We start from the raw sequence: 13,134 nt of genomic DNA on the forward strand, positions 1-13,134 counted from the left end.
ATGCTTAATACATAATGTGGATACCGTTGTATAAGTTTCAGCCTTGTCTGATTGGACAATATCATTGCACGCTTTTTGTTGTCTCGGTGGTACAAAATGCAGTGGCTAACATTGGTTTCGATAGGTACTTGAATACTCTCCGATCCCATGACAACTGCCAGCATATGATGAAGATTTGAACGAACGGGCGGACATATTGAGCCCTGCCACCTCTCATCCTTGAAAGCAAGGTCGTACAACCCTTGTGGTGGGAGACTGGCAGGACCTCTGGATGACACTTCGTCACCTGACTGTGGCTTGGCTTGCAACATGCTCGTGTGTTTCTAGGAAACTGGTGCATTTAACTGACATGTATCTGAAATTAGGTAATTTGAATTGATTTCCGCTGTTTGCTAAGACTACTGTGATGAGTTGATCAAGTATTCACACTGTTTGATCCACGTTCGTTTTTGATCGTTGGAGCATGAACACAATTGCAACATCTGATTTAGTCGGTATGTACCAGCCAGCTGTTCCGCGCAGCCCATGTAGCTAACGGGGCACAGATTTTTTGATGCACTTTGATATACTCTTCAACATCACTGCACAAGACTGACTGTGCCCCAGGTAAAGAACTGGTACATTGTAACGTCCAGATATCCGATAGTAATGGTGAGCACATTTCATACATCATGCTTCAATACCAAGCCATCAGGATGATTTCTATTTTATCTCTAGCTGAGTTCATCGTGATGAGCAACCTTTTTCACCTTGGAGAACTGATCTTGGCTTCCGTTACCTCTATGTCTCATACCGCCGGCATTGCAAACATATTTACTAACCACAATACCCGTACAGACAAAAGTGAATTCTTGGCCGCTTCGTAAGATATTCAATATAAATTTCTACTGCACTATCATATCTAGTCTCTACATCCGTGAAATACATATATAATTACCGCACATCGACTCTTTTGGAGGTTTTGAGATTGCGCTTTCTACTTTCGAAGCTGAAGGCGAGCGTTCATGCCCACAATGCAGCGGATAAGGTCCCAGTTATCGTTTGCACCAACCCAGTCAGTAATCACGATGCCAGTTCCGGCAGAGCCAACTCTGAGCTGCTTCGGGCCCTTGCCTTCCTGGCCATGCTTCCCGCACAGATACTCAATCACAGCTGGATTTACCTTGGCAGCAATTCTTTCAGGCCAGCATGTTGCGTTGAAGAAGTTGCTGGCACTGAGGAAGTTGACGAAGAATGGTGGAGGTCGGGCTTCCGCGTTGTAATCTGTCATCCCGGCGAGCGCGAAAGCCTGTTCTGCAGCTCGTTCGAGTTGACCGCGACTGTACTCAATCTTCTTTTCAATGTTTTGGCTCTCGGTGACTTCATAGAAATCTTGGATGCGGAAGCCACCTCCTCCTCCAACGCCATCCTCGCAGTTATCAGGCCACTCTTGGGCGTCCACACCATAGCCTCCGTCTCTCATTTCATCATCCAGAGCAAACCGGCGTACAAGGACAATCTTGCCACGAGCCTCGCCGAGGTTAGGAGCCCTGGGATCGGTCCACCAGCGGTCAGCCCGCTTGTCAACATATCCATTCTTGAGGTACTTGGACATCTGAGCATCGCTACCTTTGCCGGTACCTTCGCGCTTAACACTCATGATGATGACCTCGCTAGGATTCTCTTCTAGGAACTTGTAGATATCCTCAAGCATGTCAGCGAAGTATTTATTCCCGGTCAGGGAGATTGGAAATGCGCTGTGAACCAGAGTGAGCACGTCGTCATCCGAATTAGCCGACACCCGAATGTCCAGAAACCGGACACCATTCTGGAGCTGTTCTGGAATGCCAACAGCCTGGCAGCGAACCGAGGGAAGTGCCGTATAGCAAGTCGGCGAATTGTGAGTGCCGGGAATGGAGAGGACGGTAAGAGGCCACTCATCCTGAAGTTCATGCATCCAGGCATTGAGTTTGGCGGACGAGAAGATTGCAACCAGAGCGCCATTTGGAACGTATACGACAGTCAGATCATGAGGCCCGTCATCCAGCTTTTTCATTACCGCCGATTTCGTGCTGGGGCTCGGAATGTCGGTCTCATAGCGATGGTCTTCCGTTTTGAAAGTCAAACGAACCACTTCATTTCCTGGATCCGCGGCCCTGATGTCTGTCTCAGCAATTTGAAACGGCTCGACGTGGATGGAAACATCGTCATTCTTGATTGAGTCCCCTCTCGGGTGGATCTGATGGGAGATGCTCTCTGTAGCATTCAAGAAGCCAGAAATGGCGCTCGTCACATTTTGAAGAACACTGCCCTGCTTGACTTTCTCGCTCTCGAACCGTTGAACATGAACGAGCTCAACTGGATGAATTGTCAGATTGCGAATGGTGAAGTTGGCCATTGTCGCGGAATGTTGTTGGTCGTGACAAAGGGCTCCAGCTTATCAATCGCGATAGGATACCCGGGGTCAAAAGCGAAGATGAGAAAGACCAAAGAAGACGTCTGTTAGAACATGCGTAAAGGCTACGATTCTCCTTCGGAAAATTTACAGTCTAACTAGTGACAGCCTGCATATTCCTATGCGGATGGGTGGCTATGGTGGTGGGCCATACGACTGCGGATTACTCTTGGAAAGAGGGGGCAGGGCAGGACATGAGGGGCAAGCTGAGGAAGCATCCCGCAGACCATTCACAAGCTTTGACAAAGCGGGACGGACGACCAACTAGCAGCCAAGCGCATTACTGTTAGAAAACTTGGGATCATGTCGCGCTGGTGATAAGCCTGATAAGCCCTCGATTGGAGGGCAGCAAGGCCGAGCCCGGAGAACCTGGTCAGTTCCCGCAGAAAGTGGTGGCGTTTTGCTAGAACCCTTGGTTCAGCTACCAGAGCACCAATCCAAGACCACCTCAAAGCCAAGTGTGGTCTTCATGAGCGACGGAGAAAGAGCAAACCAGATTTGGGTGAGCCGGCAACCCAGATTTCAGTCAGGTAGAATGAATAGGTGGGCTCATTTGCAACCACCAAAGCGACCGCTAACAGGAGGATAATATGCATCGAAAAGCACGACATAGTGTCGATTGAAGACAACAACAGGGCAATGATGTACATAGCTAGTGCTATTGGGGCTTACCATGATGATCGCCACGCAGCAGCCCAGGGCCTCCTCTCTGCCACTAGTGCTTTGGTCTGGCCGATGGTACTATCAATGGTTGGAAGCCTTCGGCAATTCTCGCCACAGCAAGAATATCTTTGGATTAACTTGAATAGCGTGGCCACATTGCTGGGACAGGCTGGCTGAGGCCGGGACGCCATGAAAACGAATTGCCGGGACGCAATATGGATACTAGCGTACCCAGCCGGCTGGTACGGTCTGAGGAGGCTGGTGATGGTTGGCGGTAAAGATCCAAGCCACCGGCTATGGCGAAGGCAAGTCCTCCTTGGCAGAGCGACGGATCCCGACGATTTGGAACAGGCTACGGGTTGTGGGAAGGCGCGCCAGATTCCTGGGAACGCATGAGAAGACTGGTCAGACGGGCGAGAGTCCCGAGGAGCCCCCTTGGGTTGCCAGGCGCAATGTCTGCACACGGTTTGACGCCCCAAGCATCGGTCCAGGTCACAGAAGCGAGAGAATGGGGACATCTGAGAGAACAGTCAAGTTCTGAGAGAACAGTCACGAAGACGAGAATTGAGTGAAATACTGAGAGATGTGATAAATTTAAGCCGATTACTAACGCCGAAATAGACATTGGGCTCACACTGCTCCTATCAGCAGCGGCCAGGGGGTATCCCACAACCTCATGTATATGCAACCATATCCAACCAGAACAGAGAGAAGTAAAGTAAAGTAGTAGACAAAAGCCAACATGACCCAAGCGCTCAATTACTCAGTCCTCCTGCGCTTCGTAGGCTCCTCTTCTCCGTCGTCGCCCTCTCCTCCGGCCTCTCGTTGACGACGAAGCTGGCCCGTCTGCCGCAAGACTTCGTTGATGACCTTTTCGTCACCAATGACATTGCCCGTCCCTTGTACCTCGACACCAGCATCGACCTCGATTTTGACAGGTCTAGGTCGACCGTCCTCGTCGATCATGGGGATGCCACACTGACCAGAGCTATTCTCCTGCAGGGCAACAACCACAGCACGAGCGATAGCCTTGGCATTGTCGGCGGGACTGGTATTGCAGCAGACCAGGTTGTTGTTGCTTGAGATTCTGACGGAGGTGTTGATTCGCAGGCTTATGGGCGATTGGCCCTCGTCGGCGTCGCCCTCGTCCTCTCCAGTGATGACGGCGGTGATGGGCTCCCGGCCGATGACGACGGGCTCCCGAGGCATGTTGTGGTAGTATGGTGCTTCCACAGCAGGCACTCTCGGGAGACTGTATCGTCGTGGCTGGGGAGAATATGCCGGAGGAGGAGAAACGCCGTTGGCAGCTTCTTTTAAGAGGAGTCCCCGGGGGTCAAGAATCGTTGTGATGGCAGCCTCCATGGTGGTCATGTTGTGAGAGGGTTGCAGGTCTCAGAGACGGAGCTGCGGTTATATAAAAATTATTGCAGAGGTGATGTTTCGAGGAGCTTTAAGAGGCTCTCTAGACGACAAGAAGTCTGAAGATGTGTTGCAAGATTGTGCAAGGGGAAAAGGGAGGCGGATGGGAAGCTAGGTATTGTGTTTATAGTGTTTCCAACCGCCACACGACCTTCAGAAACGCCTGCACATGTATAGGGATGTAGTTGGCATGCCCGTCGCACCCAACGTGGCCGAAGACAAGGCCGAGTCGGCTTTTTTACAAGACGCCCTTTTTTGGTGTCCCGAAATGCCTGGTTTGGGCTTTTTTGGCTTCCGTCGGCGATGATGAGCGCGGCCCAGTCAAAAGGCGTCCCCAAGGCTGGACGTCCCAACAGACCCGAGTCTAGCGCCACAAGGCAACGGCGACGTCTCTCGGCGGTGTTCCGCGACAGGCAGGCCCTGACAAGGTTTCTGGTCAATGTACGTACTGGACGGAACGTCACAGGCGGCCCAGACTGATGGGATGATGGATGGCGGGTGGTGTATACGGCAACCAGTCCAAGACGAGTGGCGGCGATGAGACTCAATAAAAAAGCAGATAGAGGAGCAAAAACGTCGATTAAAGCGTATCAAAGGGGACCCAAGATGCTTTTTGTCAGGAAGAAGATGGTGGAAAGCGTGCCGTCTTTAATATTATAGAAATTCCCTGGCTCATGGTGGTCTATTATATCTCCGTTTTTTTTTCCTCTCTATTTTATTTTGGGTTTTTTTCTATTCTGTCATCGGGCTCGCAGGAAGCACGGGTCACCTACGTGTCAGATCAGGAGAATCAATGGCAAGAAAAAAACCACAGTGACTTGTTCTTCCGGGGGCGCATGGGGTTTGAGAAACACGGTGTCTGCCTCTCCGGCACACAGACGCAAGACACACGCCCCCCTCTCTTGGATTTTAAAAAAAGAAGGATTGACAGAGAAGGCCTATTATTCTACAGACAGGCCCTGCGCGCACGCCCCGTTCTCGTTGCTGCACGGCAAGGTCCAGGCGATTTTGAATGGGGGCGGGCAGGTGGCATGGCTTTTTTTCCACAGCAGACACGGATACTCGCACGCCTTCTTGTCACTCGTCCATTCGAGGGCGTAGTGAGAGAGGGAGAGAGAGTGTGTGTGTGTGTGTACGGAGTAACGGGCCACCACCTCCTTTTGCACCTTCAATATCCTACCATCACGTCCCCCCCCTTGTCCGCACGCCTTGGGCAAACAATACATCACGGGCCCTCGCCAGCCTCATCCGCTCGCTCTCTTTTGACTTGCTGGCTCTAGCGATGGTGTTTCACCTTGTAGTTACTCCGTACGTAGTATAATGCGACGTGCCGTCTACGACGTGTTCTCTGCCCTCACCAATCGCACACCGCGTATTCTGCCTCTTTTCCTTTTTCCTCGGTTTCGCTCTGCACGGCAGCCCAATCGGGAGAATGGGCACACTATTTAGTGTTTTTTTGTTTTTTTTCCTGTTTTATTTCGGCTTATTGTTTTTTGCAGCCGTTTACTATTCTTATTAGTATTATCCCCCCGCCGCCGTCCTTGGCCACGGTCACAATTGCTTGCTGGTCCTGATGTGCTGGCAGGGAAGGGAGGGCCGTGTGGTGCTTCATCAGAGACAATTCATCGAGCAAATTTCCCAATGCCAGATGCCAGATGCCCTCTGTCCCCCATCTTTGCCTGTGTCTCTGTCCCTCTCTGGAGCCACCCCGTGCAATTGGGGGCCAAGACAGCAAACCCAGTCTTGCCATTCATTCCACTGTTTGGAACTGGCCCTTTTTCTTTCCTTTACGGGAAATGGGGTGTGTGTATTGTCTCCCGGATAAAAGATCGTGTGCAAAGGGTGGAAACCACCCGATGTTGCACTGCAGACGGGTTACACCGCATCTGTCAGGCAAAATGAGGCTGCTTATTATGTACTGCACACTATGTTGTGTTGCTTTCTTTTTGCGTCTATGAAAGGACTACATACTACGTACACATGTACATACGTCCCTCCACAGCCGCCGGCACCCCGTTTGGTTGGACGATACATGCGCCCGTGTAACCAGCTCGGCGGATCGAAGCTATGAGACACGGGGCTAGGCTCCGGAACCGTGGGATATGGCGTATTGTTTTTTTTTCCTTCTTGTTTTTAGTTCGCCGTTTTTTTCCTATTATGAGCTTGAAGGCTTTTTTCCTAATATATCTCTTCCTATTTTCCTACGCCTCCAATGTATATCAAAAGAGGTGGGGGGAGGCCTGGCAAGATTGCATGTTTGCATGCTATTCACGGGTACGACTGGCAGCGGCATGGTATTGTCGACGGGACAAAGTGCCCGTTGGCAGCGACGCCTCATTCCTTCTCAGTGGGTGCCGACTTATTTCCGTAACAGGCACATCCATGGCCGAGAGAGAGAGAAAAGAGTCAAGTGTTTGGCGACACCGCCCACCGGCCCGGGGGAGGATCATGGCCCGAATAGGCGCGTGGTGGTCACGGCTTGGTATGTATGGGAAAAGTGAAAATGGTCCGACGCTCTGCATACAGGCTTGCCGTGGACAAAAAGAGTCGATGGCTTCACCAAGACGGCTGGGCACCTCGGTCAGCGCAAGAGGCGTCACACCGGTATTCATATTGTCCTCGTCGTCCGGGTAAAAGTGACGGGGCCAACAGCACGCGGCCGCTGGCGTGCGTCACACGGCGCCCGGCTTGCCTGCGGCAACACAGGCGGGAAAAAGACGCCAGATGTGACCAGAGACGACTCGACTTGTTTTCAATGACTTTTAGACTTCCTATTGTCCGTCTCCACAGTTGCTATTGTTGTCGAAATCGGGGCTGGCCCATCGGCCCATTGACTCCCCGATCAGGCTTAGCGTCCGTGTTCCGGGCACCATTGACCCGTCCCACTGGGTCCCGCCTCGGCACCCAAACTCCCAAAGCTGACGGCCCACGGCCGACGTGATTGGCTGGCGCCTATTCCGCGCCCCCCTCCCAGAACAAAAGCTGACAGCTCCGCAAACCGCAACATGAATGACCCTGATCCCGTCGACTTCATTTCACGACAAAAGGCAAAAGTTGCCTGGCTCTCATTTATCCTCCAACGCCTGTCTTTGAATCGTCCATCTCGGCGGTATCCCAAAGCAAGCCACGCCGAAGGAAAAAAAAAGTAAGGGGGAGGGGGAGGGTGGAATCGTCCGAATGGCCCAACTCATTGCCAAGCCTCATTCCGCGTTTTTTTGTTATACAAGTTCTGCTACACATCACCTGTTGTTGGTTCAGAGCATTCTCGTTGGCCGGTATTACGACCACGGCCGAGGTTCCTTCCTTCCTTGTCGACCTATCCTCGAGAGCAAACTCTCACCTTGACTTTTTATGACCAAACTTGACCGTTACCGAAAGCGGCCAGCCTGTGTGCGAACCAACAGCCGGCAAGGGCCTGTACATGTGACACATGCCGTAGACCAAGAGGCGAACCGTCGACATCCTTCAGCGTGTTTTACCCTCTGACGAAACGTCTTGTGCTTGCCTGTGTCTCTTTCGTTGCCCAACGTCATACCCGTGTAGAACCCGAGGAAGGGGGGGGGGGGGCGCACGCGAACCCATGGCTTGCTATTTAACATTTTCCTTGGAATGAACAGCGTGTATTACGGCGCCCGCGCTAATCATCTTCTCTCTGCGCGCCGCCCACGGCACTAAAGTAGTCGGCCAGACTGTCGGATTGTGCGACCAGGCAGATGGGACGCTGGAGCCTGCTCTATTGGATACCAACTGTCTCCGAGTGGCGGTTTCTAAACGCCAAGGGTCGCCTCCCTCGGTCATGATGTCACCTACAAATTGGGGGGGGGGAAGGAGGCGTTCCCCTGCGATTGTGTTGTCTTGCGCTGTATTGTATGATACGCTTTACATACTTGTCCGTGAGGCTGAATGGGGGGGTAAAGGGGGCCACAGACGTAATTGCCGGCAAAGAAAATCATGCTGTTGAGCTGTCATGTTGGTTTGTTGTCGAAATGAGAGAAAGAGAGTCAAGCTGAGGTTTCCGGATGTCCAAGTCGATGCGACATGACGGGGCCATCAGAGCCCTTTGGGCACTGCGATGGCAAGTACTTTTCCGTTGTCATGTTTCCCGTGGCTCAGCTCATCGGGTTTTCGTCCTTTGAGTCCCCGAAAGAGAGAGAGGCAGAGAGAAATGACTGTTGGATAGTACATACTTGTGCTGGGACGCAAATGACTTATCCCATCTGTCGTCCTCATATCCATCGCGCTTGGAAATTCTGACCCAGGGGCCGGAATGGAAGCTCCAAAACCGCTTACAAATGCCATACCGTGACGAGATTGCTCTTGGAAGCTTCATCATTTAGCTTGCCGCCGTGTAAAGAAAGGCACAAGGTGCTGCATGAGCCGGTGGCTCTTGAACACCACCGCCATCGCTATCACCATCACCGTCAGTACAACACGAGGCGTGATCACACACCCACAGCACAAAAGAGAGAAAAAAGAGTCCATCAGCAACGCCTCCTTCAATCTCGGCACTGCTCCCACGCCCTTGGTCTTATTCTCTTCCCCATGCCCAACTCTTCTGCTGCGTACCCGACGACGTGGTACAAGGCTTCGCAAATGTCCGCTAGCCCATCCGCCATCCGCCATCCGCCGCCTCCATTCTTCTGCTACCAATTTGCCAAGGGGGGTGAAGAAGGGGGAAAGGGGGGGCGTTCCAACTAGATGCCCATTTCCAAGTTGTGACTTGCCAACAGGCTGCAGCCGCTGCTTATACATGGTACATACACGCACAAGCAGCCCGTGGTCGATGCTCAACTGCAGAGATTCGACAAGTGTCCACCATCTCGCAAAGGGTCAAATGGTACGTCCTTCTCGCCATCGCCCAGCCCTTTTCCCACTCTATCCGTCGGACAGCGGCAACAATAGCTGTTGCAACAATACCCATCTTGTCCGGGAAGGGTGTCCCGCCCCAGCACCGGCGTGAACAGCATCACGCACACACACCTCCGATGATTGACTCTTCCGTGTTCGCTGGCTGCATCTCACGTCTGGCAGTGTTGGGAAGCGAGTTAAGCTTTCATCGCTCCTTCAGCACTGCCGTACGCTGCCCGTAGCGGCCATGTACGATGCAGCTCCTGGTCACACCGAGGCGGGGATGGGAAAGCTTGGGGAAACCCAACAAATCCCCAGAAACAAACCCATCATATCGCTTAGCCCATGTGTACGTGTTGGCTGCAGTGACCGTTGTCTGTAATATTCCCCGACCCAACAGCGTCTCTCGGCTGTCTGGACATAGAGCCATGACTCTTTGTACTTTCTCATCTCCGCTGCGGCAGCAATATCGGAATTTTTTGGCAATCAAAGACATGAGAATAATAAACCCCCCGTCTTGTTTGATTCTTCTCTTCTTCTCCACTCGTTACGTGTACGAGTGATTTTTTTTTCTTTCTCTCTTTCTTGTTATTGTCTTGGGAAACGCCCCTTGGACATGACCACATCACCGGCGCCCTATGCACTTGGTTCTGCACGCACACAATGCATGCATGAGACTGGAAAGAAAATAAAAAGAGCGTATTTCCACTTTTTTCAGCTGCCGAGCTTCCCATTATTCGATTGGCCGGTCTGGCTCGAACCGCCTGGCACGACGGCTTCGTGGTACGCGCCGCTTATAAGGGGGACGCTGGGGTCTGCAAGGGACCATGGTGCTGTTGGCGCGTGCTGCGGACGACCATGCTGCCTCCCTCTCTCCCTCCTTTGTCACATTCGACGTGCTGTGAGATTCATCGGGGTGTGAGTATGGCCTTGGTTGCCAAGGGTATATACGTCGTGGCTGAAGGGGGGTGGTTGTTCGTCCATGCTGAAGATCGCAGAGGCCACGCCCATTCACGATTTCTTCGTTTTAGACTTGTGGTACTATGACTAGCTGTGGAGGGCATACCTTTTTTTCTTTTCCTGATGTACACGGGGATAGGGATAGGCAGCCCCGTGCGATTGCGGCCTGAATTTACAGTTGCCAAGTGAACATTTTTGTTCCCAACATGCTATTGTCTCGCGCGGCCACTGTCGCGGCTTGGCGACGAGATAAAGGAAGGAAGGTTGCCTTCCTTGGTCCCGTGACCGGATGTCGGTCAGAGTACCGGTGGAAATGTAAAAAAAAAAAAAAATAGGAGACAAAAAAAAAAGTTGCTACTGCGTACAAAGAAACGTGCCGACTCCCGACAGCGTCCAGGTTCACGATTTGCACGCTCCAACAGCAAGTAATCAAACGTTTAATTCTCTCATCTTTCTTTGTTTTTTGCTCTTTCCTTCACCGGTTCAGGGGTGCTGGTGACAATCTTGCGACCAACACGCACTTTTCCCACGTTGGCTCGAAAACCAACATAACCACCAAAAAAAGGGGGGGGCCTCATCATCACCTGTTATCAGATATCGCCAGCACAACAAGGGGGCAGGGGGGGCTAGTGCGGGCGGTGGAAAGACACACTTGGGGAACTCTCGTCCTGTGCGGATGCTCGCTGCCCCCGAATCTCTAGATCTCGTTCACAAAGACATGCATGCATGCATGGAAGACTTGTTTCCCATGGGCAACCAACAGTCTCTTGGCCCTTTATATCACGATGGGGGCCGCCGCCAAGCGCTGTGCAAAGGAGAGTGCAGGACCTTGGGGGCAGAATCTACATGCCTTGCCGGATTGGGCAACAAACCAAAGAAAATTCGAATTCCAACCGACGTCGTGCCACGTGTTGTGACGAGCAGGGTGGACGACGGACGCACGGGTCTGTCTCTCGCTTTGATCCAACGTGTCCAGCCTTCTTTCTTCCGCTCAGTCCTCGTATGGTTTATCAGCGGCATCGCCGTCGTGGTGCTCCCTCTCACCTTCTCTCACCCGGGCGCAAGGACCATTATCGCGACAATGCTCTCTCCCTTGTTCACCAGGCCGTGGGGGATGAGATTTGTCGCATCTCAGCTCTCCGTCCAGGGCGCAGGGCAGTCCGATATAGGCGAGCAGCTGGTCAAAAAGTCTTTTGTGTAACATGCAATCTAAAACATCCGCAGGCAGCTTGCATACGAGATCTACGGATAACTTTTGTTTTTTTCCTTTTTCTCCTTCTTCGTACTCTGTATTATTATGGCTGAGAAATTAAGGAGTAAAGCGTTTGTGCGTATTGGCACCTGCTCTGCCAACAAGGCATCTGCATGCAACCTGCAAAGCACACGATGGGCTTTACCGACGCACAATATGATCTTGTATTGTTAATCTATTGTGCCAAAGAGGCTCCTCTACGCCCTTTCTTTCTTGGAGGCGAGCGGAGCGGCGGACAGACACGTCACGTCACCCTCATGACATTGGAGTACGAGCCGACACGGGCCTATTGTTGGCAACCAACGCTTGAGGCCGACGAGGTGCAGGAATGCTTTTTCGTGTTGCTCCTTGTACAATGGGATCGACGAGGGGGCCGCTGGGGAGCGTTTCAACAACTTGAGGCTCTGCCTTCTGCGCATGGTTCTTTTTCTATTGTACACACGGGCATAGATCGGTGAGTGTCCGTGGCGGAGAGAGAAGGCGGGGGGAGGCGGCCTCATTGTCTGCTCAGCCCTCTTTTTCTTTTTCTTTTTTGCCTCGTCGTGCTGCAGTTTGCATCTGCTTGGAATTCGAATCGTGCATCAAGCACACCGAATCTTCTTTGCCGTATAAACCTGGGCGTGCTTCTTGCCACGCAATCTATTGTCCTGCTTGTAGGGGGTTCCACTGCGTCCAGAGGCAAGTCTGCACGCAGGTCCATATGAGGGCTGTGAAATGATTGTCGTATTGTGTGAATGGAAATGCAAAAGAAACAAAGATCGCCACCCATATCGTGTCCAGGTGCATTGCAGAAGCTGGGATATTGCTTGATGGGAGGAGTGTCGTGAGGCGGCACTATCATGTGCAACAGTCCAGGGATAGGACCTGGTATATTTTGTTTTTTTTCTCACCGTGGCTGTCTTGTCAAGCATGGTGGACAAAGCTCGTGACGAACATGGACGGGGGAGCAATGTTCTCAGATTCAAAGAAGCTGCCACCAATTTCCAACGTCTTTTCTATCATATACTACATACATGGAAAGGGACAAAGAAGGCAAGAAAAAGCAAACATGTCGTTATCGTACCTTGTGCGACTTGACAATTCGAAAGAGGGAGCTGACATCTGCCATGACCAGCACAACCACGAATAGAAATACCGCCGCCCTTGACAGCGCTTGGAGCATTCAATTTCCCGTCAACACGCTCGGCATCGTCGTATCCCTCCCCGCAAACATATATATACTCGGCTCACCCTACACCCCACGATCCAAATTGCCGCCATTGGAAAACCCAAAGCTCATCTAATAAAACACACATTGCATCACAAATAGCCCAAAAACACAAAAAAAAGAAGTCACCCGCATGAAATCTACAATGATGGCAACGTAGCTTCCGCAGCAAAAGTGCAGCAGCATTGGAATCAATATACCTCTCGTCCTTGTAGGCCGCTCCATTTGCGTACATTCTTCGTTGATAAAAACCCAACCCGAAATACATCTGACGCCTAATCAAGACGTGAAAATTCTTGAAGCCATTTCCCAGTCCAAAATGTGACGCCAAATGTGCTTGGCTAACGACAA

At 51.8% G+C, this 13,134-nt stretch overlaps 2 protein-coding genes across 2 annotated transcripts; both read right to left on the reverse strand.

Moving 5' to 3' along the window:
* Nucleotides 1-976: 976 nt before the first annotated feature.
* Nucleotides 977-2,377, reverse strand: PLC (1-phosphatidylinositol phosphodiesterase; the record flags this gene model as incomplete). The annotated part of the gene is made up of 1 exon (XM_014690626.1): nt 977-2,377. The coding sequence occupies one exon, from the start codon at nt 2,375-2,377 to the stop codon at nt 977-979; it is 1,401 nt and encodes a 466-aa protein (XP_014546112.1).
* A 1,479-nt stretch (nt 2,378-3,856) lies between these two features.
* On the reverse strand, nt 3,857-4,459 carry G6M90_00g102350 (uncharacterized protein; the record flags this gene model as incomplete). Its single annotated transcript, XM_014690625.1, has 1 exon — nt 3,857-4,459. One exon carries the CDS (start codon nt 4,457-4,459, stop codon nt 3,857-3,859), a length of 603 nt encoding a protein of 200 aa, XP_014546111.1.
* Between the last annotated feature and the right edge of the window lie 8,675 nt (nt 4,460-13,134).

This window comes from Metarhizium brunneum, chromosome 6, assembly GCF_013426205.1.
Source record: "Metarhizium brunneum chromosome 6, complete sequence".
Lineage (NCBI taxonomy): Eukaryota > Fungi > Ascomycota > Sordariomycetes > Hypocreales > Clavicipitaceae > Metarhizium > Metarhizium brunneum.